This window comes from Passer montanus, unplaced genomic scaffold (genome assembly GCF_014805655.1).
Source record: "Passer montanus isolate IOZ18808 unplaced genomic scaffold, ASM1480565v1 scaffold31, whole genome shotgun sequence".
Lineage (NCBI taxonomy): Eukaryota > Metazoa > Chordata > Aves > Passeriformes > Passeridae > Passer > Passer montanus.
Window position 1 is genome coordinate 6,841,180 of NW_024367819.1, and position 23,756 is coordinate 6,864,935.

At 42.2% G+C, this 23,756-nt stretch overlaps 1 protein-coding gene across 2 annotated transcripts in view; it reads right to left on the reverse strand.

Annotated features, from left to right (window-relative positions):
* Nucleotides 1–21,562, reverse strand: part of TRIO (trio Rho guanine nucleotide exchange factor) — a 244,477-nt gene extending 222,915 nt beyond the window's left edge. Inside the window, exon 1 of one of the 2 annotated variants that reach the window (XM_039714755.1) lies at nucleotides 20,979–21,093. In XM_039714755.1, the coding sequence (XP_039570689.1) occupies nucleotides 20,979–21,093 (115 nt within the window). Of the gene's footprint in view, nucleotides 1–20,978 lie in introns of both variants that reach the window. The other variant, XM_039714756.1, reaches the window with a different exon arrangement.
* Nucleotides 21,563–23,756: the final 2,194 nt, after the last annotated feature.

Below are 23,756 nucleotides of genomic sequence, written 5' to 3' on the forward strand. Positions count from 1 at the left end.
TAACCAGTGCTCAATTATTGATGATTTTGTTTCTGAATTCCTTTCTGAATAAATAACTTTGGAGCAGCTTTTGGATGAGAAGGATTTCTCCAGCCTATCTGCATCGTAGAGTCAGTTCACATGCCTGCTTTCTGACTATCCTCTTCCTACAGCATTTCACTTGTTTCTTGGCTCTAGGTAGCTCTACATCAAAAGAACTTGTAGTTTCCAACACAGAAGTGGGACATGTATGGTTATCATCCCATTCACACCTCAAACATGTTTTTTCTAGGAGTGAATGGGTGGAGGAAGAAAACACTGTCCATCCAGCCACATTTGGTAAAGAGGAACCTCAAATATGTATCCCTCCCTAGAGCATTAGTGATGAACTTGTGCTTTTTAGACAAACAGAATTCTTCAAAAGTTGACAAACAGGTTCCAGGCAAAACTGTGACCTGCATTAGGGTGGTGCTGACAGGTAATTTAAGTGCCTTGCCACAGGAGAAAACAAATGCAACAGCTGCTGTACCACATGAACACCAGCCCCTCATCTCACACCTGTAAGTAAAGCAGCCCTTCAGCTCTCTAAGTCCTTGCAGTCCCAGGACTATTCGGATGCTGAGAAAGGTTTCTGAAGCACAGTCCACTTTTTCTGAGCAATCATTCATTTCACACAGTAAATTAACTCTCTGTCACTGTCGGATCTTTGTTTCTTCATTAGAGCATCTGCTGAGATTCAGGACCTAGCTGCTGACCCTCTTTGGTTAAGTTTACACTTGAGCGTGGTGCACAGTGCAACAGAAGATGGTCAATAATGCAAAATCCTGCTGCAGAATCTTCAATGGCCAAACTGTGTATTTTGAATGAAGTTTTACAGGAAGTTTTACCTTTGGCTGGCTGTTGTCTGGTTCTGTGGACTTATTATTTATTTGTAATTGGTGTATGAAATTCCTTTCAATTTCATCTGAAAGGAATTCTGTTTGTGTGCCTGAGATGCTTCACATCAAACAAAGAACTGTGAAATGAGACAATCAAGACATGCACTCCAAAAGAACACTTTGATCTGAACTAAATTTCTAATGGGAACAGCCATTAAGAGGTTCTAGATAACCAAACATATTCTGCACAGTTCCAGGCCTACAGAATGAGGGATAGAGTCCTCTTTCCTCCTACTTTTTGTCCACTGAAGAAACTTGGTCACCATCACATCATATCACTGAAATACAAAAAATCTGAACACACTTTAAGATTTAGGCAGGTACAGGCATTGCATCTATGTTGAGCTGTGGAGCAATACAGTTTGAAGCCTTGTGCTACCATCCAGTAATGTTAATTGTGGTACCAAAAAGCAGATTTTCAGTGGCATAAACTATGACACCAGGAGTAGTTTTTCATTGGATGACAAAGTCAAGCACTGGAACAAAACAAGTCACCCAGTGACAGGGAGCCCAACTGATTTGGAACAGTGCGAACAGCTCAAGTCTATCTTGCAGTCCTCCAGTGGACTAAGCCACTGACCTGAATAGCAAACAAAGTAAAACAGACAGTTTTTAAAGCTTGCCTTCCCACTACAGAATGCAAATCTAAGACAGCAAACAAATCTCATCCATTAAAACAGATTGGTTTGTCTTTTCCTTACTCTACTGCATAGACAGTTTGTGCATGTACTACTTAACTGTGGTTATTTTTGACAAAGGTCACATCAACATGGCAATCTGAATCAGCTAGAGACTTCCTCAAATTGCAGGCACCTGGAAGTTGTTTGTATCTTCTGAAACTGGCATCTAGAATATTCTCAATTTTAGAAACAGGCTACACAGATCTGAATTTTCATGCCACAGAAATAGAAAGGAAGCCACAATCTCTCTCATGAGAAAGCCACAATTGAAATAGTTCCCAAGGGAAAACTGTAATCATAAAGGTTCTTTTTCCCTCATTTTAATTTTCAATTTCAGTCAGCAAATGCAGAGCAAAATGGACATGTTAAACAAGGCCATTAAAAAGCCAGTCTCTAGTTTATGAAAACTTACCAGGTCAAGCTACATGCAGTGTTCTTCCTCATACTGAGACAAGTGTATATCTCGTTTTTAATAGCCTTCAGACAGTTTACTTATTCTTTTTGTCCCACACGAGCTCCAGGCACTTCATGGTAAACTAGCAAACACCTTTAAGTAAAATAATCATCAAGTCATTCTCACTGCATATAAGCTATTGCCATTTCAATGAAAGCCTTGACAAAAAGTCAAAAATGGAATAAGAGGTTTCAGAGAGGCACAGTTGTAGGATGATTTTGTAAAGGAAGGGCCCCTAAGTTATCTATCCCTGTTAATTATCATGTGGGGACAGGCATCGATTATCTGTGCAAACACAGAAAAGGACAGTGAAGCTTTTGAAAAGGAGCACTGAGGCAAATAAGCAATTATTGATTCATGTGTTTGGCAAACATTTTCACCCACTCACGAGAAGGAGAGTTTAAGAGGATTTTCACTACACAGTAATAACAGAGGCAGCCTCTCCAGCTCATAAAAGGGAAGTCAGACCATAAGCCAGATGCAAAACTCCAACAAACACTGATTCACAGCTCCAGTCACCCTCAAAGTCATGTATGAAATGAGCAATTCAGCCATCCAATAAGCCAAGAAGGGGAAAGAGAGGGCAATTATGTCTCTGTTCAACAGAGCGCCATTTAAAGTATTCCTTCTGATTCAGCATCAACCCTTGTGATCAGTATTCTTGGCCTACCATCAATGAATTTAATTACACAATTATTGAAAAAAAACACAGCGTTCTCCCTTCCCTGCTTGCCCACAACCAGTCCAATATAAGTCACAGGAATTAGTCAGAAAGAATGTATAAAATAGCTACCTCCACTTTTTTTTCTGAAGTTCAAGTCACAGAAATATATGGATACTAGCTCAAGTATTACTGAAAATTATGTGTTCCCTTTAATTGAGCAAAGGGCACTTAATCTTCTCTATTAATTGATACAATGTGAGGGATTATGAAAGGTGCACCAAGTTACTGAACACCCATTGGTTACTTCTTTGAGACTCTGGGATATTTAACTGACAGCTGTATGTTTGGATCCATGTCTTCTGGCATGGTTTTACCCAATTGCTGGATCTTCCTCTCCTGCTGAGCATAGAAAGGCAAGTTGAGTTTCAGCTCCTCCCTACTTCTGCCTTCTTTTACCTCCACAAGCAGCTAGCATGTTTTAGCAGCTCTGCTAACACACTTGCTATACCACAGCCAATGCTTAATAACTCCTTTTTTTTCCTACTTGAAACAGCTGCAGCAACTAATTAATACAGATACTGTAGCAATAAGCACAAAGTTCCTACCATTCAAGCTGATATAAGTGTACTTTAAAGACAATGTTCTTAAACAGGAAGGAATTCAATACAAAGGAAAGAACAGGGCCTTAGCCACGTTAAAACAATACTGTTCTACTGCAGACTGACGCATTAGCGACTGGTTTGGGAATGAGATGCCCTCTTCCCATTATGCCAGGCTTGGGCTTTTTCTTCCTACACTTGGGGGCTGGTGGAGGGGAGGGTGACTACTAGAAGGCAGAAAGTAAGGAAGTTATGGCTCTCCTCTTTCAACTTGTGCCATCTTCCATAGACAAAATATTTATTTGCTTTTATTGTTACAAAGTGACAATGTTAAGCAGGATTCAAGACCCAAATATATTCCTCAACATAATAAGGAATTGCCTCATTTTCAAAGCTGACCATTTCAGAAGGCTTTTGAAAAAGACACTGTTCTTTCAGGTGCCCACATGGCACTATCTATTCCCAAGAGGCAAGTAATTTTGGATCCTGACCGATGCCCTGATGTTCCAACCATATTAGCTACGTATTAAGCAAAGGACTTCATCGAAGGACAGGAATTTAATTGAGTCTATATTCAGGTATGTCTCTGAAAGCTAGAGGGTAAGGCAGACACGCAGGAACTAAAAAAGTTTTAAAGAACACAAGTACGACCTCTTTCTCAGGAATTCAAGTTGTGTAGCCTACATTGAACTCTCTTCAACACACAGGAGCCAGTCAGACCACAGGTTCCCTGTTCTGAGCACAGTAAACTCCATCATACAGCCACTGCTTCAGGAAAAGCTTTCACACCAGCTCTAAAAAGTCAGGGAATAGGAATATAACTACAGATATCCAGAGACAGAAAAAGTGCACTATTATTGGACAGCAAGTCTGATAATATGTTGTTAATAATATGTTACTAACTAATGGTTAGTTAAGTTGTACAACTTAACTAAGCATTTCTAGCCTTAGAAACAGCTACAACTCAGACGTCAGATCAGAACATGTTGACAGGGAGAAGCACTGGGAACAGCAAGGGTGCAAGAGTATTTATTTCCATGTTTGCTGTCTAAGCCCAGACAGAGGCTAGTCTAAATCTAGTCTAATTTTTTCAACTACATAAAAACAAGCCTCTTTTCACTTGTCCCTCCACTCCACTAACCATTTTTTCCACTCCTACCTTTATCAGATGCCATCATGAAGCCTCCCTTTAGCAAGGTCAATTTTAAAGGAAAATACAAAATTACCTTATTACTACACAGCTATCTTTATAAACTCATCCTGTTACTTCAGAACCATTTTCAAGCTATCGGCCAGTTACCATTTTCATACATTTGGATAACTGACAATTTCCTCCACCAGCTTGAAATGTCACAGTACCAATTTTTATTTTAACTCTAGAACGAGGGCCAAAATACTTCCAGTGGACTCAGAACTCTAACCAAACCAACCACAAAAACAAGGCACCCAGTAGTAACACTATGCTTAAATTAAAGGCAATGAGTGAAGCATATAGGTTGTGGTTTGCTTGTTTCTTATGGCAATATATATTCCTAATTTTAGACACTTGAATGCTGTTAACACTAGATAAACTGTATACATAGCAACTACTGAAGTAGATGTCACTTGAAAAAACACTCAACCATACTCACTTTCTACGCTAAACTCAAGGCAGTGTTTTAAATATCACAGGGAATGATAATTCTAATTGCATACTGCAGAATTAAATCAAATATTGCTGTCAAAGCAACATTTCAGAATATGTTAACTTGGAAATGTCTGTTAGCCCAGGGAGTAAACTCAAGTTAGCTCTTTCTTAACTTTGCTTCAGTTTTTCAGCTATATGAACTGCCCTTTTTGGAAACTTATTTTTACATTAATAATGTCAGCTTTTCCTTCAACATATTTTAGTAGGCGGGAACAATCAAAATTTAGATGACTTGGCTGTCTCTCTAAAAGTTTAATACAAAATTTATGCTTCACATCTCTAACTACTTCACCAAGAACAACTTTTGACTACAAAGAAGAAGTACCTGGGAACAAGTCAGCCTGAAATTAGTCACAATTCATTTTCATTCGATAGCATACATTTGCCAGCGCAGGAAGTTTTGATTGAGCTCCTTAAGCAGAGAAAACTGTCAGCAAAATAACCACCATTTCCAAATAGCTTTATTTTCTTATAGCTGTGACATTTCTTTAATTAAAAAGTGTGATTAGTAATCTCATCCGAACACAACAAGACGATTACCTAGAGATAAAGTTCAGCAAATCTCCTGAGATCAATCCGGCCCTGTACACATATCTTCTACAGCAGACCTGGCAGATCAGAGCCTACAGCAATGGGACTAACCACAAACATGGTTATTAGCTGGGGTCCTTGTGGAGCTCAGACTGCCAGTGACCACCTCGCACAACTAAGCTGCTCTTTCCACAAAAACACAGGTAATACATTTTAACTGGGAGTGGCAGGAATTTGAGGAAGAGTGTAAGAAAAAACGTAATTTTAAGGTCAAAATAGTTAACAGTAACTTTTTCTTGAGTTGTGTCATCAAGGTTGTACTTTGCATTACAAAATTAAGGAATTCTATCCAAGTTCCTTTCCATTTTCTTGCTCTTCACTTCACTTGCTCTTCACCATTAGATCTATCTAGGGCAGGGACTGTTAGCAGCTTGTCTTTCTGATTTGAGCACATTATCCCCATAAAGCAAACATCTGAGCAGCATGGTACATAAAAACACAACCCACCTATACATTTCTTTCAAGGGTCAGTTCTCTTTGTGACCTCACTGCACTTCCAATCCCAAGTCTTCTGCATCATATATCCATTATCTCCCTTCCATTCTTCTGCCTAGGCTTGTCCCTCTTGTGCTGTGCTTCAAAACATGAAAGGTTTCCTTTTGGCCTTGAAATTGGTGGTTGCTTCAGGGAAACAGTACATTTTCTGTCAAATGGCCTGTGAAAATTCAGGCCCCCTTGCATCTATTAATCTGCCTATGTATATTAATAGAACTGTTAGTTTTGTTTCAGTATAAGACCTTAACCACAAGAGAAACAGCATCTTTTGCAGTAGGTAGGTAGTATGGTGATTTCCAGTATTTCTGTACACAAAGTGACCCTAACCCTGCGAGTTACTTTCTTTGATTTTCTCTTTCATAATTCATTGTCTCAAATATAGTCCTGCCTGCTCCTAGCCAGCTATTGCTGCTTTCTCAAAGATTACCTCTTGTACCAGTGCCAAACTTGAATATATTGGAGAAGAACCAAGACAAGGTCAGCAAAGCTTATTCTCCAAAACTGTACTTCAACTACTACAAGCTCAGCAATTCACACAGACGTCCCACCTCACTGGTTAGAGACTGCTTGACTGGTCTCCAGAACAAGCAACTGTCTTACTCACTTCTCTCTCCCTTTCCCCTGATATCAACAGTGCAACATGAACAGATATTGACTTGAATCCTGGCTTTATTCTCAAATTTTCTACAAAAGAAATAGATGCCCACATGAGCAATGCAACACTTATATATACTTAATTCATTCTTGGTTTAAATGTGGCTGGTAATACTACCCTTATTTGTCAACGCAGCACACATGCGTTATTTCTCAAACTCCACAGGGCTTTTCCACAGGACCCCCTACTTATCCATGTGCACATAATGGATCTCCTGTAGAGATGAACACTGTGTGCTGTTCAAAAGCTAACCAACCCCCAACACAGCACTTGGAAACCAATAAATATTGACATTTCAAATATAACGCCAACATATTCAGATGTTTGTCACCTTTGACTTTCAACTCCACTAGGGAGATACAAGGTTATTTTGTTTCTGATAATTAGCTCTCTACCAGTCACCTTTCAATAAGGAATACATTTCATTCCATTACAATATTCAGCTTGACATGGAAACAGTTATTCCATATAGTCAATTTCTATTCCACAGAGGAATGCAGCTCGCACACAGCAACATTACAACTAACTCTCTTATACCATGTAAAGAGGCACCCCTTTATCTCCTTTTTGGTCCTTTCTTGGAGGTTACACAACAGCTCAGTTCAGAAAGCTTCTTAATAAAGCAACAATTTTAGTCCACATAACTGGCAAAATAAAGAGTGCAGTTATTTAGGTCACTTATCACTATGAACTTCCAATTAAGTCCTTCAGTGTCATATATACTTCCATTGGTGTTCTGTGTGTGAATCCTAACCTATTATGCTATGGTAAGCTTTCCTCACCTGAGAACATACTTTGTCTTTTCACTCTTAATTACCTATTGCTTGTGAAAGGAAAATATATAATTTGGTTCCTTTTTCCTCCTTGATATTTGATAATTTTTACATCTTGCTTCATTTAACTTTTATTACCATGGCAGAACTAACATGATGCTCAAGTGACAAAAATCAATCCCTAAGAAACTGAACACTAGAGTGTATTTGGGTCTATTAAAAAAAGTTTAAAAAAAAAGAAGTAGTAAAGTACCTAATTTATCCTCAATATATCTATCTAACATAGCAGCTTATACATCTGCCTTCTTTAATATTGCACAGTAAATTAATGCTTTTGTACTCCCAAAATAGCTCTGATGTAACATAGTAACCACTGCCCCCAGATAAAACCAATGCCATCTACTATCATCCACTAAGGCATTTAATGAAAACTTTACATAAACTCTAAACAATGACTCATCTCAACAATGAGACAGAACCAGGTGTGATTGAAGTTGCCACAAAGAGGATTCAAAAACTAGGTAATGCAGCATTAAGGCCTCCTCTGCAACCCTTATTTGTCAACACAGCACACATGCTGTATTTCTCAAACTCCACAGGGCTTTTCCACAGGACCCCCTACTTATCCATGTGCACATAATGGATCTCCTGTAGAGATGAACACTGATGCCTCATGATTGAGCTTATTGTCTGCTGGACCCCTGTCTTATTTACTGAAGAAAAGGAACAAAAGAAGGGATCACAGAAGCAGAGACAACAATTAAGACAGTGAAAAGCCAGTCTGGAAAAAGATGCCTATCCCTCCTCTAACATTCATCTTTCCTGTAGTTAGACAAGTCTCATTAAACTAGCAGATCTCATATCTGAAGATTTTGTATTCCACCTCTCAAGTCAGAACAGGAGCCAGAGCCCAATGTATTAGCAAAGGAGACAAGTTAGAGTGAGATTCCTACCCTAAGTAGTAAAAACACTTCACAAAGAAAAAAAATAAAGCTTAAGATACTATTTTGGCTGCTCAAGACCACAAAAATCCCTGCTCTCATTTGCTGCTGTATCAACATGCAACAAAGCTTCAGCATATGCACAGAAGGAGTCGATCTCTGGCAGCCCAGACAATTTACAGACTGCACTTTAAGTGTGCCACCTAAGTATCAAAGTATATCCATCCTCACTTACCACACTCAAACACTGGGCTCTGCCACTTCTTTTCACTGCCTAGAGGACATAAATCAGCATTATGGAGAGCACCTTCTTGCTCTTTGAAGCCACTCATGTTGCCTCAGTGGACATGAATGCAAGTCACATCCTGCTCATGAACTTGCCTATAAGCAGAAACACCACAGGTTGCACAGCCACCCAAGTTAACCAAGAGCTCTTGCAAAAGGGTTTTACAGCTTTAACTTTCTAACAGTGGGTTAACACAGTGGAGACAGCAACACGGACAAATCCATTCTGAAAGCATATTCTAGAAAAATATGAAATTTTAAACAGAGTAGTTCTCATACTCTATGTAACAAGATCTTCCATAAATACAAAGTTTAAATTGCCACATTGGTATATAACCATAACAGTAGGTAGTCAGGTCCTTTTGCTACAAACTGCTCATTGCTTTAACAGATAAACTGCTGCTTGGAAAAAATACTATTTTTAGTAATCAAAGACTCCAAATTTTTTCAAAACAACCTTGCAAAAGCAAACATTCCCAGGCTCCACTGGAAAACCAAACAAAAACATAAAGCAAATAAAAGCACAACTATTTATACATCTGCCAAGCAAATATTCTACAGCAAGTGATATAGTAAAAAAAGGAAAGGTATTGAGTAAAAAAACTAACCCTCAGTTCTTGTGGGAGTGATGGGTGGAGAGTTACTGCCTGAACTTAATCTAATCAATGCTACTATTTTTACCCTTAATATTCTATTACATTTGCTATATTTGGAAATGGTAACATTTGTTTTTCTGACAAAGTCAGTGAATTAATACATGTATTTCACCTCTCCAATGCAAAGCTTTAGAATTAGGTGTCACATCATGAAAGAGCTGCTCTTCACTAGCCGTTGGCAAATGCTAAACCACAGGGATTCAACTGCACTGTGCCTGCTTCAAGACACTGGAAAAAGCCAGTTTATAGTTAGCAACATTGTGTTGGTTGCAATCAGTTATACAAAAAATGTATTTAACTGTTATGTAACTCAACTGTCACTTAAGGAAAATTTGCTTATCTCCATTTTCATGGCACTACCTCAGTCATCTAATTTACACTCTCAAACAAGCTTACTCTTCTTTAGCTCAAGGAAAGCTGATAGCTTCTAACTTTGATTTGTGTCAAAGCAGAGAGCAAATCCTTTTAGACAGCCAAACATCTATTCTTAAATGTACAGGTTATCATTCCTTTCTATGTACAGATATGAGAGGCAAATTTATTGCTTCTTGAGGAAGTTGGGGGAAAAAATTACACCCCCTCACAGACACTGCTTCTAATTGCTACTGGTTTAAAACTTCTGTTCAGTAGAGTCAAGAGATATCATTTCCACTGAGAAGTTCTTCAAAACAAACAAAAAAACCCCAACACAACCCACAATCCATTTTTCCAAGGAGCTAAACTGTGCTGTAACAATAATTGTCAAGAGAGAATCAGGCTTCTCAGCACTGTCGATTTAAGCACTGCAAAGCAAACTCACAAAGCTTGACACGAGTTTTCCTCCGAAGCCGTCTGCTATAAAGCTGAATGCAAGAAAAAGCAGCAATATCTGAAAGGGGTTACACCACTCAGTTATGTAAGCCACAAAGGTTCAAATTTAGATTTATATTTAGTTCATCAATTCCCACCCAGAGTTCAACTCAGTAAACTAATCTATTTTTAGCTTTTGACTCTTTTGGACATTTCCTTCCTTCATCTGTGTAAATGCGTCAGAGCTTCTAAAATGTTTCCCTTTGGCTAGGGTAGGATGCATCTGATTCCAAGCTTAAAAAAAAGCTAACACACACACGCCGAGTGGTTATTGTTGGCAGAATTACACCCTTGCTCTGAGTTAAGCATAGGCAAATTTGACTCCAATCCCCATGCTGTACTAGAAAATATATTGCTCCTTCTGCACTGACGGGTTAAAGCATGTCATGGCTAAACTCTACAAGGGTCATGAGATAAGCCATATTTTATCAACTTCTCTAAGCAGGCTTGACTTGGCTCTCCTGCCTTGGTAATTCAATAGACAAACAGTAGAATCTTCCCAAAATGGGGACAGAAACAAAGTTCAGTTTTTTAACTTTCTGCTCAGCTGCCAAGGCAAGAAATTCAGTCAAGTACGATTCCTTGTTTTTCTTCCACAGACAGCCTTCTACTACATGGGGAGAAACTGGTATCTTAGTTTTTATTTAATTATTCATTTAATATAAAGTATTACCAAGCCAATTCCTGGATCTGGCCTGGAGGGGACATGATTAGGACCCGCAGTACCATCTCATGTCATTTTCTGGGAACAAGGGGAAGGGCTCACTCCTAAGTCAGGGCTACGTGGCAGAGGGAGCAGTCAATGTCCACAAGGACAATGCTCCACAAGGGGTGAGCAATAACATTACTTTTCTTGTACACTCTGTCATTCGTATATTTACTGTCTGTTTTCTTACCTTATTACTGTTCCCAGTAAACTGCTCTTATCTTCACCCATAATCTTTACCTTTTGTGCCTCCAATTCTCCTCTCCATCTCGCTATAAGGAATATGGAGGGGGAGTGAGCAAGTGGAGTGAGGGGAACACCATTCCTAAACCATGACAACCAACCAACAAGTCATTAGATAAGTCATTATCATCTTTCCATCTGAAAAGGTGTAACTGTCCTAACAAATTGTAATTTGGCTTGCCTCTGTTGTCCTTACAGAAGCCCGGCTCAGATGATACCCTGTCAGTTAAGCAATGCACAGCATTGATTTCTTCTTTGGGCTTTGCAAACTATGGCAAATTCAAGCCCAACAACTATCTTTAAATGCAGAGAACAAGTACTTAAGGGACAGGAAATGTGACTAAGATGTGTAAAGACCATAAGCTACTGCTGTAGCTGTTCCATTTCCATTCTTTTACGACCAACCCTATGTGCAGTATCAACTAAAATGAAGTCGCTAACATTAATAAAGCAAATAAATAAAGACAGGGAAAAAAAGCTTTGAGAGCAACATGTTATTAAAAAAATAAACAATAACAATGGTTATTCAGTTTCTTTAGCAGAGAAATCATAACCTATTTTATTACTCTATAGTGAAAGACAGAAAGAGGCATCTAAAGATGGGGTTTGGCATCTTCTCAAGTCTGATGTTCAACGTACTATGTGCCATCAACTTCTGCGCAAAAGAGGATTATCCAGGCAATTTATATTTCAATTCACCTTGATTTTCTGTCGGCTTTCTATATTTTTTTCCTGTGCTTTCAGATGCATATAGCTGGAATTCAAGGAATAGGAGAATTACAAAGGGTAAGGACACTTTGACCGCGGCCTAAAGTTTTAAGAAGAGGGTGGAGTATTTTTATGATCCCATAAAATGGTATCATCTTTGTACTCAATGCTACTTAACCCAACATGCCCAGAAGTCAGTGGCATGACAAACACTTCAAAATTGAAGAACTTACTACCTTAAGGCCAGTAGAAAATTATATCAAACCAACACTCTACAGCCAAGACTACGTAATGGACACAAAGTCTGCTGCGTAGCATAGGAGGTTAGCCAACAACTATTGGTATTTAAATACTCCATTTACTCTAATTCACTTCTTGGGATATTCCTGATGTATCCTCCCTTTATTATCTAGGATACACTTGAAGAAATGTCATCTGACTTCTTCTCAACAATTAACATCTGTTTGGGCTCTGAAAACAAGTAGTCCCCAAGACTTCAAACACTTCTGCTTTCATTAAATTTCACCAATAACATTCTTCATTGTTTGGGGCCACAAAATCATTAACCAGCTATGTGACCATCATAAACCTTAGTGAATAGCTTTTGACCAAATGCCTTGATAAAGTATGTCATAAGGCTGAAAGTTTCCACAAAATTACCCACAAAAATGCAGAAATTCTGTAAAGTGTAGAAGTTTTGGATTTTGAATTACTCTTTTATGCAATAAGTGAGGTACAGAGTAGACAAAAATAAGTAGGTATTTGCCTGATAGGTCCCTGTGAGCTCTATTTTTCTGTATTATATTTTCTTGTTCATTTTTAGCACTTAGGAAATCTCACTTCACTATAACCCTGGATCCTCAGACTCTAATTGCTAAGCAGTCATCTAACCACAAAAATCACTACTGGCTGTTTACACAGTCTGCAGACACCTCAGGAATAACTATTACTGCTCATACACGCACTAAGACTACAAGAAAACATGAGTAATTAAGCTCTGGGTAGTTTCACAGATGACTAGAACGCGTTGGGATTACTCACAATAGCCCTGTTCAGTGCCTGCTGCCCAGAGTACTTTCTCCAACTTTTTAACAAAGAGATTTGTCATGCAAACTCAAGTTTTTGAAGGCACATGGAATATTTAGTTTGACAGTGTATACATGTACATATGTATCCTCATGCACACTAGTAAAACAAACCTTCCTGAATCTCAGGCTCATGTCAGACTATTACACATACCAATAACATCATCCTGACTCTTGCACAGATTTGTGGGAATTATCCAAGCACACTATACTACACCTATAGTATAAAACATAAAGCAAACCCCTGATATATTTTGAATGCTCGAAGTCCACACTTTTCTCCCTATACTTGCTATCTTGCTTCCTAAACATCTTGGGCCCTGAGAGACAAAAAAAAAATAAAAATTGTCATCTCCCTGTAAAGATTGCTTTCTCTTCCCACCATAATTATAAAACACTAATGCCTATTTCAGTTCTTCAGTAAAGTCCAGATTACAAAACATCACATTCAGATGTACCAGCAAAAGACACAGTTCAGCACTGCTCAGTAGGAAAACCTGCTACATATTTGCAGTTGTGTATATGAAACAGTGCTACTGCCACTTATGCAAGGCAGTAGCACAGGAGATTAAACAAATTTGACTAAATGATTTCAGAAGACTCCACTCAATAGCCTTGAAAAACAACCCTATTTTTTAAACACATGCACAATTAGGCTATTTCAGATGACTTAGAGCAGCTATTTGGCAGAGAAACCACTGGAAAAGGCTTTGTATCTTTAAAGCACAGTCTTGTCACTCAGACTATTTTGTGAAACTTTGTGGACACAACCCATTTATGACCCTCCTCTTTGTGTATCCATACAACAACCTACTCTAGAGGCTGAAAATCAGATGCTTTAATGTACTGTAGTGTCTACTGCTAAAAGCACTTGAGTTGTTCCCTGTCATTTCAATTCCTCCTCCTCACTACTGGGTAAGTGATCTGTTTTCTCAAAACAGCAGTATCCTTCCTGGAGGAATATGACTCAGCTTTGCAGATCATCAGTATTACTTCACCAGTAGTCTACTTTTTGATTTTACTGCACCAAGAAAAATGTTAAGTTAAACAAAGATCCTTCTCCAAATCAGGCAAATTTCTTCATGAAAACAACAAATAGATGTAACCATCTTAGTCATTAAATTAAAATAGTCTCCTGTGACTTTCATGAGGGTTTTTTCACCTCTTTTTTTTAAGATTAAATTTGGTTGTTACCAATATCAAGCAGAAAAAATTGTTTCCCCTGTTCTCTTTAAAATTATCACCCACTTTCCTTCAACCACCACTGCATTTCCAAAATTTCAATGTGTCTTTACTATTTTAACACTTTTGCTGACCATTAACAGGTATTTCAGTGATTTTACTTCCTTCTTCAAGATGCAGACCAAAAATCACTATGCAGTTTCACCCTATTAAACTGACCTAGGAGTCTGCACTAAGTATTTTTTGACACTAGAATTATTTTAGTTTTTATTTTCAATTGAAAAGGAGTAGAAAAACATTAATATTTTCTCTGTATATTTGGGTACGGAAAGTCTTTCCAGTCTTTCTTTAGATTTTGTTTACCTAGACAGTGATTTTACATGCAAAAGCTTTTGGAAGTCATGTGATATTTTAGGTTGAAATTCACACCTGTTTCTGTTAGGTTGTTGTGGGACACATTTAACTGGAGACACACCACTTCTACAACAAACATCATTAACCATCTCCTACACAGTGACTGAGCTCTGCAGCTGATGAAAGCCTCAGCTCTACCAAGTCTCTTCCTACTTGTGTCAGCTCCTTTCTGAGCACATCAGCACTTCATGCTGGCTCGAATGTACTCCTTCCAAGAATGGAACCGGCTTTTCTCTAACTCCCATTCACCTTCCACTCCAAATGTGCATTTAGTTTATCATCTGTCAGCTATCGAAGATGTTACCAGTAACTGCCCTCTGTCCCCTCTTAGAAATATTCATGACTTCTGCCTCCAACTGTTTCAAACACAGCCTAACCTCTAACTTGATCTATCCTTGTCTATCTGCAGAGAAGCTTGGCTGTTTCACACTAAGCCAAATTGCACAACAGCTGCTGCATTTCACACTGAAGCTCTCTATCCTCATCTTCATTGTTCCAGGGAATGTCAATTCAACAATGCTATTTCCCAGCCTAACTTCTCCATTGTAACTTCATTGTTTCTGCTGTTATTTTTGCTCTGCATATGCTCATCAGAAACTATCGAGTTGTGGCATTTTTCTGTGGTATTTTTCAAAATATCATTTACACACACATACACACCATCTTGCTTCAACCATCTTATTAAAATGGATATTTCTGGAATTGGATCAAAACTCCACAAAAGAGCCCACTTCTTCAGCCCAGGTCAACTGGCACTAATGACAGCAATACTGCTGCAACCTTCTCATTTACTACCATGACTCAAAGCTCAAAGTAACAGATTTTTGAAAAGTTTACACAACATTGTGAATTTTTGTTGTGTTTAATTCTTTAATACACATACTGTCATCACTCTAAGTCACATGAAAGAATGGACAACTTGTTTCATACTTTACATCCTCTGCATGCTCACCAATTCCTAAAAGACACCTCAGCTCCTGACAGCCACATGGCCAAGAACCAGTACTTGAGGACAGCAGGGAGCTGTCATGTGAGCTGCCACCAGTGCTGCTTGGCAAAACTTCACTTTTGGCTTCACTATTAGATTATTTCTATTAGACACTCGTAACAACTCTGTAGCTGCTCCAACTGGACTGACTACCTTCTCTCTAAGTTAGGTACTACACATCACAAGGAAATAGTGCCTTCCTAAGAAGATTCGCCTATCCTAACTTTACAAATGCTGTGTTGTGCTTCATGGTATTCAGACGGAAATCTGGCTTGTTTTTCACATTTGATGCCTACCTTGAAAGCCAGTTTGCCCATGATCTAAATGATAGTGTGTTTTTATCAGTAGTATTCTTGAAAAAACCTGCTGCCTTTTAATACACATAATCATTCCCAACCCTCTCTCCTTTCCTTACTATGATAGCATTTTCAATGCTGTCTACTACTTGCAGTCAATTATCCCAGCCACTATCACACAGAACATTAATACAAAACAAGCAAGGCAACTGTATATAAAGCAATATAATCAGGAAGAAATAAAATATAAGTCCTCCTTGTAAACTTGAAATAACACACTCCTAAATGCTGGCTTTTATCTTTATAGTATTAAGTGATTTTCATGAAAACTAAGCAAGCAATAAGATCATTATTTAAAACAAAAAGAAGAAAACCAATCATATTTTTATGACATTCATTAATACTTCTTCTAAGGTCTCAACTACTCATGCAACTACCAGCATAGGTTGCTACAGGCAGACGTAATCGAACCCAGACTAATCAAAGTCTCAAATTACTAGTACTTGCATAAGTCTTCAAATGTCCACAGCCACAATATATCTCAGCATTTTGTTTTCCTAAAATACTCACATGTTCATTTTGGTACCTAAACACAGATATCTCAAACCAAAGTTTTAAATCCTGTTATCATTATGCTTACATTAAGAAACACATGCACAAACAGGATACACTAAATGTACAACATTAGAACCGGATGCTATTTAAAGCTATTCTGGCTACCAGCCTGTTCTCTAACTTCACCTTGAGAGAAATGGCACACTGAACTCTCTAGTTGGAACAACCACTTCCTCCAGACCCACATCCTTCTCCTGAGAAAGCACTGCTGCCACCTGTGTAGATTAGGTTTTAGATGGAAAATCCTCCACTTTTTTGTTTTCCTGTATCAAGGAATGCAACATAATTATGTTCAGATTTGACCTGGCAAAGCCTGGACAGTTATTCACCTTAATGACAAGAGTTTTGGGGGCCCTTGTTTTTCCTTTGTTTTTCAAACACTTTTGTTCCTCCAACCAGTCCCTTCCCATTGCTCAGTATGTAAACTGTGTTCCTTCCAGGCATGTGGCAAGTGTTCACATAAACAGGTGGTGACAACGCTAATCTCCTCAACGGCTTTGAAAACTGTATTGTTTGTCCATATATGAATAAAGTTACTGCAGTTTGTAGAGGCCACTCATAAAAAATGTATCTTACAGGAAATAACTACATCCACTTTCATCTCACAACTGTGAAGAGTTATCAGCTGGTTGGGTTTTTTTCCATGAAGACTTAGCAGAGTAATTTATAAAGGCACTCCCTACGCTGTCTAGCCAAGGGCTGACTGAAGTGCTTACAAGCCTTTTGCTCTGCAACATTTTGTATTCACAGGTATCTCCATCATACCAGAAGGGTAACTTTAATTACCAGAAGTTTGATCAACATATCTTTTACTTGGATGAAAAATGTTTTGCTCTTTATGCCTAAAAACTAAATTCACAAACTTCAGCTAGCAAAAATACTTTAGTTTGAAAAATACTCTTATAATAACACGATTTAAACTTAACAGACAGCCCTCATTCTTGCATCCTGAAAATGTCAGTGGAGTCCCCTTACCAAAGTATTGAGGACTCACAGCTGCAAAGATGAAAATTAAACCACGACAACCAAACAATATCTCTGTATGGTTACTGCCCTATAAGCCATGACTTTATGGCACTCCCTCAAATTCAACTTGGCTCATGTCAGCTGTTTTCAACTACACAGAATTTTAGGTCGAAACTTAGAACACATTTTGAAAAATTTTATCTTAATAAGTATACAAGATCTATTTTTTATGAAAAGTTAACACATGTACTAACACCACTCCACACAACCACTTAGACTCTGTGCTACTGGGTTTTTGTACGGTAACAATCTCTTTTTATAATTCCAAGATATTTTACCAGTCCTTTCAAGTCACAATAGTGAACTTTTTAAATTAAAAAATGGACAATTGTCTATACATTTATAGTTCAAAACATATTCTACTCTCAGTTTACACAGCAATTTCTAATCTCCAACTTATATATAGGACAGAAAGGCACTTCCTACAACCACTGTGTTTTCTCCTTCAAAATATAATCACTTTGCCTGGCCCTTAACTCTGCTTCCTTTACTATTAATCCTGCCACAAAGATGACAAACCTAACAAGGTACTCTGTTCTTTTTAGCTGCAAATAATGAGATTCAGAAAACAAATATGTAACAGAAAGTAAGCTGCCTCAATTTCTTCCAATTCCAATAAAGGGATTCCTCATTTACATTCAAGACACAGAGTCTTTATGTGTTCCTACTACCACCACCTCACTTCCAGTTCAGCTGCTTTCCTCACATTTCAACTGCAACTTTATTTCCCCAACAACTCAAGAGAGTTTAAATTTACATAACCAAAGTGAAAACTGGAAATGTGACATGAACCTAGCTGCTGTTCAATATCCTAACAAAATCTTCCAAATAATGAAACTCCATTTTTCGGGCTACTTTAATTCTACTTCAAGCTCAGTCTTACAAAAGGACAGGAGGAAAGCCAATAACCCCACTTGGCAGCTCAACTGACCAATTTAACCAACCCAAGATTAGAACTGATTGTTTAGGCAGGCTTTTTGTTGTTGTTTGGGGTTTTTTTTCCTCCTCCTAGAAAACACTGCAACATTTTTACTCATTTACTCTTTTAAGTAACAGCTAGAGCTTTGCTAATATTCTCTGCAAGTGACAGGAAAAAGGAAGCATTTGTCATTGTAAATTCCGTAAAGGGAAAATATTTTGTCTGCTCCTGAGTGCACCAAACAAAGTTTTTTCCTTGTTCATTGATCTCTGCGCCCTTTGTGTTCCAGTGAAAAAAAAGTGCCTCTTGTTCAAACAAAGGGAAGCACCGGAGATCTCTTAATAGACCCTCTCCTTATAGAAGAGAGGATCATGCACAGAGTCTGAATTCCAAGAGCTCTTCTCAATGCCAAACACCCACAAGAGATGCCAGAACATTTTCCAGTGTATGTTAGAGCCCAGACTGAACCAGATAACCTTCACATGTAAATATGGAAATAAGAATGCCAGTTGTTGAATATGCTCTAAGAGTTTTTTGACAAGCATGTCCTTCTACTGCTTTAAGATTTTCAGATGTTGCTAGACTGAGCTCAGTGCAACTTCCCTGTTATCAGAAATTATCAGCATCAGAAGTCATCACTGCACCACTTACGAGCTCACCAGCTGTAGCATCCCTCAACCCACACATAAATGTGGAAGTTGATTATTAATCCAGCTGGCAGGGTCTTCCAAAACTGCAAGATTACTACACAAGCACCCATTTGTAACTACACTAGGCAGACTACTGTGTGTAAGCCTACTGTTCTAATTTGTCATTTTGTTTTCATCGGGATTTTTTCCTGGGAACAATAAAACTCAGTCCTTTTTCCACGATAAAACCCACTAAGGCCAGCACCCTGACAAGGAGTTTCACATTCAATGGCTCTCATGTGAAGCAGGTTGCCTCGGGAGCATCAAGCCCTTCGGAGGGGACACAGCCCCCTGTTCGGACCCTCTATCCACGCAAACGCAGCTGCCAGCCCTGCTTCAAGGATGCCTGCTACAAATCACACCTCCTCCTTCACCCCGTGAAACCAAACACACTGAGCAGCACCACCGACCGCAAGCAGCACTGATACGCCGTTTCCCACTTCCCTCGCGGACTTTCCTTAAAAACCCAGTGAACACAGCTTTTACTACTATTATTACTACTGCCATCATTATTTTTCACACACGAAATCGGCCAACCCCCTCATCTTTCCTGCGGTGAGTCTGCATTTCCCTTGCTCGCCGCTCCTTTTTAGGCATCCAAAAGGAGCAAGTGCCCGGCCCGGCCGCTCCGCCCGGAGCGATGGCCGGGGGCTGCCCCGGGGGGCGCGGAGCCGCCGGCGGAGCGCACGGAGGGGAGGAGCCGCCGCCGCTCGGGGGAGGGCAGCCGGCACCGGGGGGAGGCTCTGTAGCCGCCGCCGCCCAGGCTGCCGGCAGGGCTCCGTCCCCGCCGCCGGCGGTCCGTGCGGCCCGGGCAGTCCGGCCTTCCCCCGCTAACCCCCGGGGGAGAGTGTCTCGGCGGCGGGCGCAGCTGCCCTCCCCGCCCGGTTGCGTGCCGAGAGTAAACACCGAGGGAGAAGGCAGCCTCCATTTTTTTTATCCCGGCAGCCTGTCAACAGGCTCCCCCCCTTCCCCTCCCGATCCTCCACGCCGAGCCCGGCTTCCCAGCCCGGCAGCGCCCGAGAGTCGCTGCTTCCCCGCCTCAGCCGAGGCAGCGACACAAATTAACACAGGCTTCGCTTTTTGTCTGCCTCTTTCTGTTCTCCTTAGAACATGCACTTTCCATGCCGCTTCTCCCATCCCTGCCCTGTGCCGCCACCCAGCAGCACAGCACAGCACCGGAGGAGCGCTGCCTTTTATAGCGGTGTCATCCTTGCCTGCTCGCCGGCGTCCCCGGGGGGCCCGGCCGGCGCAACCGGCTCCCCGCAGCCCTGCGGCCCCGCTCACCCTACCCGCCCCTCAGACACCCTGGGCTTCCCGGATCGGAGCAGCTTTCCCACCCGCCTCCCGCCCCGCAACCCCCGGCAGGACATTTTCGGGGGACTCGGGTCCGCCTGGCGCTGGGTGGTGCCGCCCGGCCCCGGTGACGCGCCCGCTACCGGGCCGGCATGGGAGGCAGAATCGCACCTGTCACCGGCGACACCGCCCCGGGGTGGCAGCAGCCCCGCACCCTGCCGGCCGGGCCGCTCCGCCGCCGCCCCCGTTTTCACGCCTCGGTTCTGCCGGCGAGGGTGGCGTCCCGCCCGCGAGTTGCCGTGCCTAAGCCCCGCTGTCCCCAGCACGGGACGAGGGGGCTCGGGTCTGTTCCCCGCCGCCTCCCCGAGGAACGGACGGGCAGTGCCGAGGCGGCCCCAGCGGCGAGAGGCGGGCGAGTCTTCCCCGAGGCCACCTGACAAAGCCGGCTGCCCTCTCCTCCTTTCCCGGCTCCAGGGGAAAGACGTCGCTTGCCCAGGGCCACCTTTCGCCTCTACCTCCAGCCGCGGTCTCGCGGTCCTCTGTTCCCCCAGGACAAGAGCGCACTCACCGGATCGGAAGAACGCCGCGATGTCCGCCGAGTCCTTGGCCGCCTCCTCTGCCCCTTCCCCCGCGCCGCTGCCGGCCGTGGTGGCGGCGGAGGTGGCGGTAGCGGCGCTGCTCATGGCTGCTGCTGCTGCTGCGTGTGCCGGCGGCGGTGGCTCCACCGGGCGAGACCCACCGCCGACCCCGCCGCCCCCTCCGCGGATCCCGGCTTCACCTCCGGGCGGGAGCGGCCGTCAGGGCGGCAGCCGGAGCGGGCGAGCGATGCGGGGCGGCGGCGGGCGGCCGCAGCGAGCGCAGGGACATGAAGGTATGTGCGGAATGGCAGCTCCGGGAGCGCCCACCCCCCGCAGCCACCTAGGAGGCGGCGTGTGCATGCAGGGAGTCCGGGCGGGCGGGCGGGCGGCAGCCGGAGCGCAGACAATCGCAGGAGGAGGAGAAGGAGGAGGAGGAGGGCGACGACGACGACGGCATGGGAAGGGCCAGCGGTCCGCGCAGTGAGCAGCCAGTGGGCGGAGAAAAAAAGGAACGTTTCCAACCTTTTTTTTTCCTCCTTTTCTCCTTTTTTTAATTTTTTTCTTTTGTTTTTTTTTTTTTAAGAAGGAGAGAGGAGCGATCCGGAGGAGCAGCAGCTGCCCTAGCCACCGCGGTGCCAGTGGCCGCAGCAACCGCCGTCCTCCATCTTGACTGGGAGGAGGAGGAGGGTGGGAAGGGGGAGTCGGGAAAGGAAGCGAGTCCCCGCCCGAGGAACAAGGGCGGTGGAGCCGGGAGCCGGGGGAGCTCGGGAGTCTCCGGCAGCGTCCGGCCCCGCTCGGGATGGGGCGGGGCCGGGCGGCGCAGGACGTCAGCGCTCCCGCGGGGCCCGTGCGCCCTGCCTGGGCCGGGGCTTCCCGGCGGCGCCGCCGCCCTCCGGGAGCCGGGGGTGTGCTCTTCGGCTTTGGGGCTTCTTTTTGTTGGGTTGGCGGTTTTTTTGGTGCTTCCGGCTGGCCTTCGCCCTACTCCCAGCTCGCCGGTGTGCGGAGGTCGGAGTGGAGGTCCGGAAAAAAAAACAAAAATAAAACACCAACTAAGCAAATCCAGTCCGTCCGCGCCTCCCCGGGGCGGGGGCGAGCGGCGGGAGCGTGGGAAGCGGCGCGTGCCCCGTGCTCCTCCCTGCCGCCCCCCGGGCGCCGCCGGCCTCTGCGGGGCCGTGCTCGGGAAGGGACCCTGCCCAAGGTCGGAAGGAGCCTGGCTTACCTGTGGAAGGCCCAGGGAAAAAGGGATGCGCAGATTTATCTTAGAAGGCGCCTTTAAAAGGTTTCCGTCACATTGCTGTCTGTATTGTGGATATTTTTTCTTCTGTTATCACGGAGACACTTCAAAAGATCTTATGCTGTAGCTCGGTTCAATTAATATCAAATAAGCAAACAGCTCACGATAAGGAGGTTATAATGTGCCCCTTCACTGTCCTGATCTTCATGCTAAGGCAGTATTTTGTGTCCAGGTGAGGTTGAGGAGTGTGTATCAGAGCAGGAATCACAGCAGTTGCACGGATTGATGAATTTGAGCAACACATCTCAATCGCTTGTGGTAAATGGTAAGTCGTTAGCACACTTGAAATGCAGAAGTACAGCTTCAGGAATTAAACTCCTGAAGCTTTGGTAAGTGTTAGAAGGATGGTAAGTGCAAGAGAAATGTGGTTCGTACAATCATAGAATATCCTGAGTTGGAAGTTAGTTGCAAGGATCATCCTAGGATCCTGCGCAGGACCAGTGCGAGAATCCCATGTGCCTGAGAACATTGTCCAAACACTTCTTCAGCTTCAGCAGGCTGTGGGTTATGAACACTTCCCTGGGAAGCATAGTGCCCAACCAGCCTCTGAGAGAAGAACCTTTTCCTAATGCCCAACCTAAACCTCCCTTGGCAGAGCTTCATGTCCTTCCCTCGGCTCCTGTGGGAATCCTGACAGGTTCTGTTAGGTTATCAGTCAGATGATGAGGAAGTCATCTGCAAGGTTTCCAAGGTTTGTATTTACCTGAAGTTGTATAGCTTGATGAAAAAGCTTTTGTGCAACCATGCCTGCCTTAATTTCTCTTAGAAGACATTTGTTTGACTGAAAAGATTTTTTTTTTAATGTTTTTCTTTCAGACAGCAGGCTCAGGAAAGAGTTCCAAATTAGCATCCCGCTGGCAAAAGTGGTTGCAACATTAATTTCTTTCTAACTGGCACCATCCACTAGCAAAAAGCATTAATGGAAAAAATGCTGATGTTCCCTAGCAAGCAGTGAGTTGACCTAGGGGTAGGAATGGAATACTGTATATCTGCCCAGAAAAAAAAACCAATCTGCGTAAGAATATGATAAAATTGGGTAAGTGCATGGAAGGTGTTAATATAATGAGTAAAGAAAAGAACAGGAATCCATCATTCCAGCTTTCAGTGACTAGAAAGCAAGAAGTGCTTTGAGAGATTACTTTTGTTTGCAAATTTGAAAAAAGACATCATATATGCTGTGCAACTCTGAAAAAAGCTTTAGAAGGCCTTTCATTAGTTGTTGAACACTCTGACTTTCTGTCTCAGTTAGTTGCACACTCTACAAATTCTAAGTGGGCACTAAAAGGCAAGATTGTTTTGAACACTTTTGAAGGATTTGTGACTCAAGTTTGTCCCTTCCTTTGTCCCCTCCATCTGCTGAATTGCAAGAGATGCTGGGTTTGCTTTTTTCTTAGTACATGGATGCCCTGAGCCATGTCCCCTACTACAGGAGCCTTTCATCATTGTGAAAGTGATTGAGAAGAAGCTGTAATCA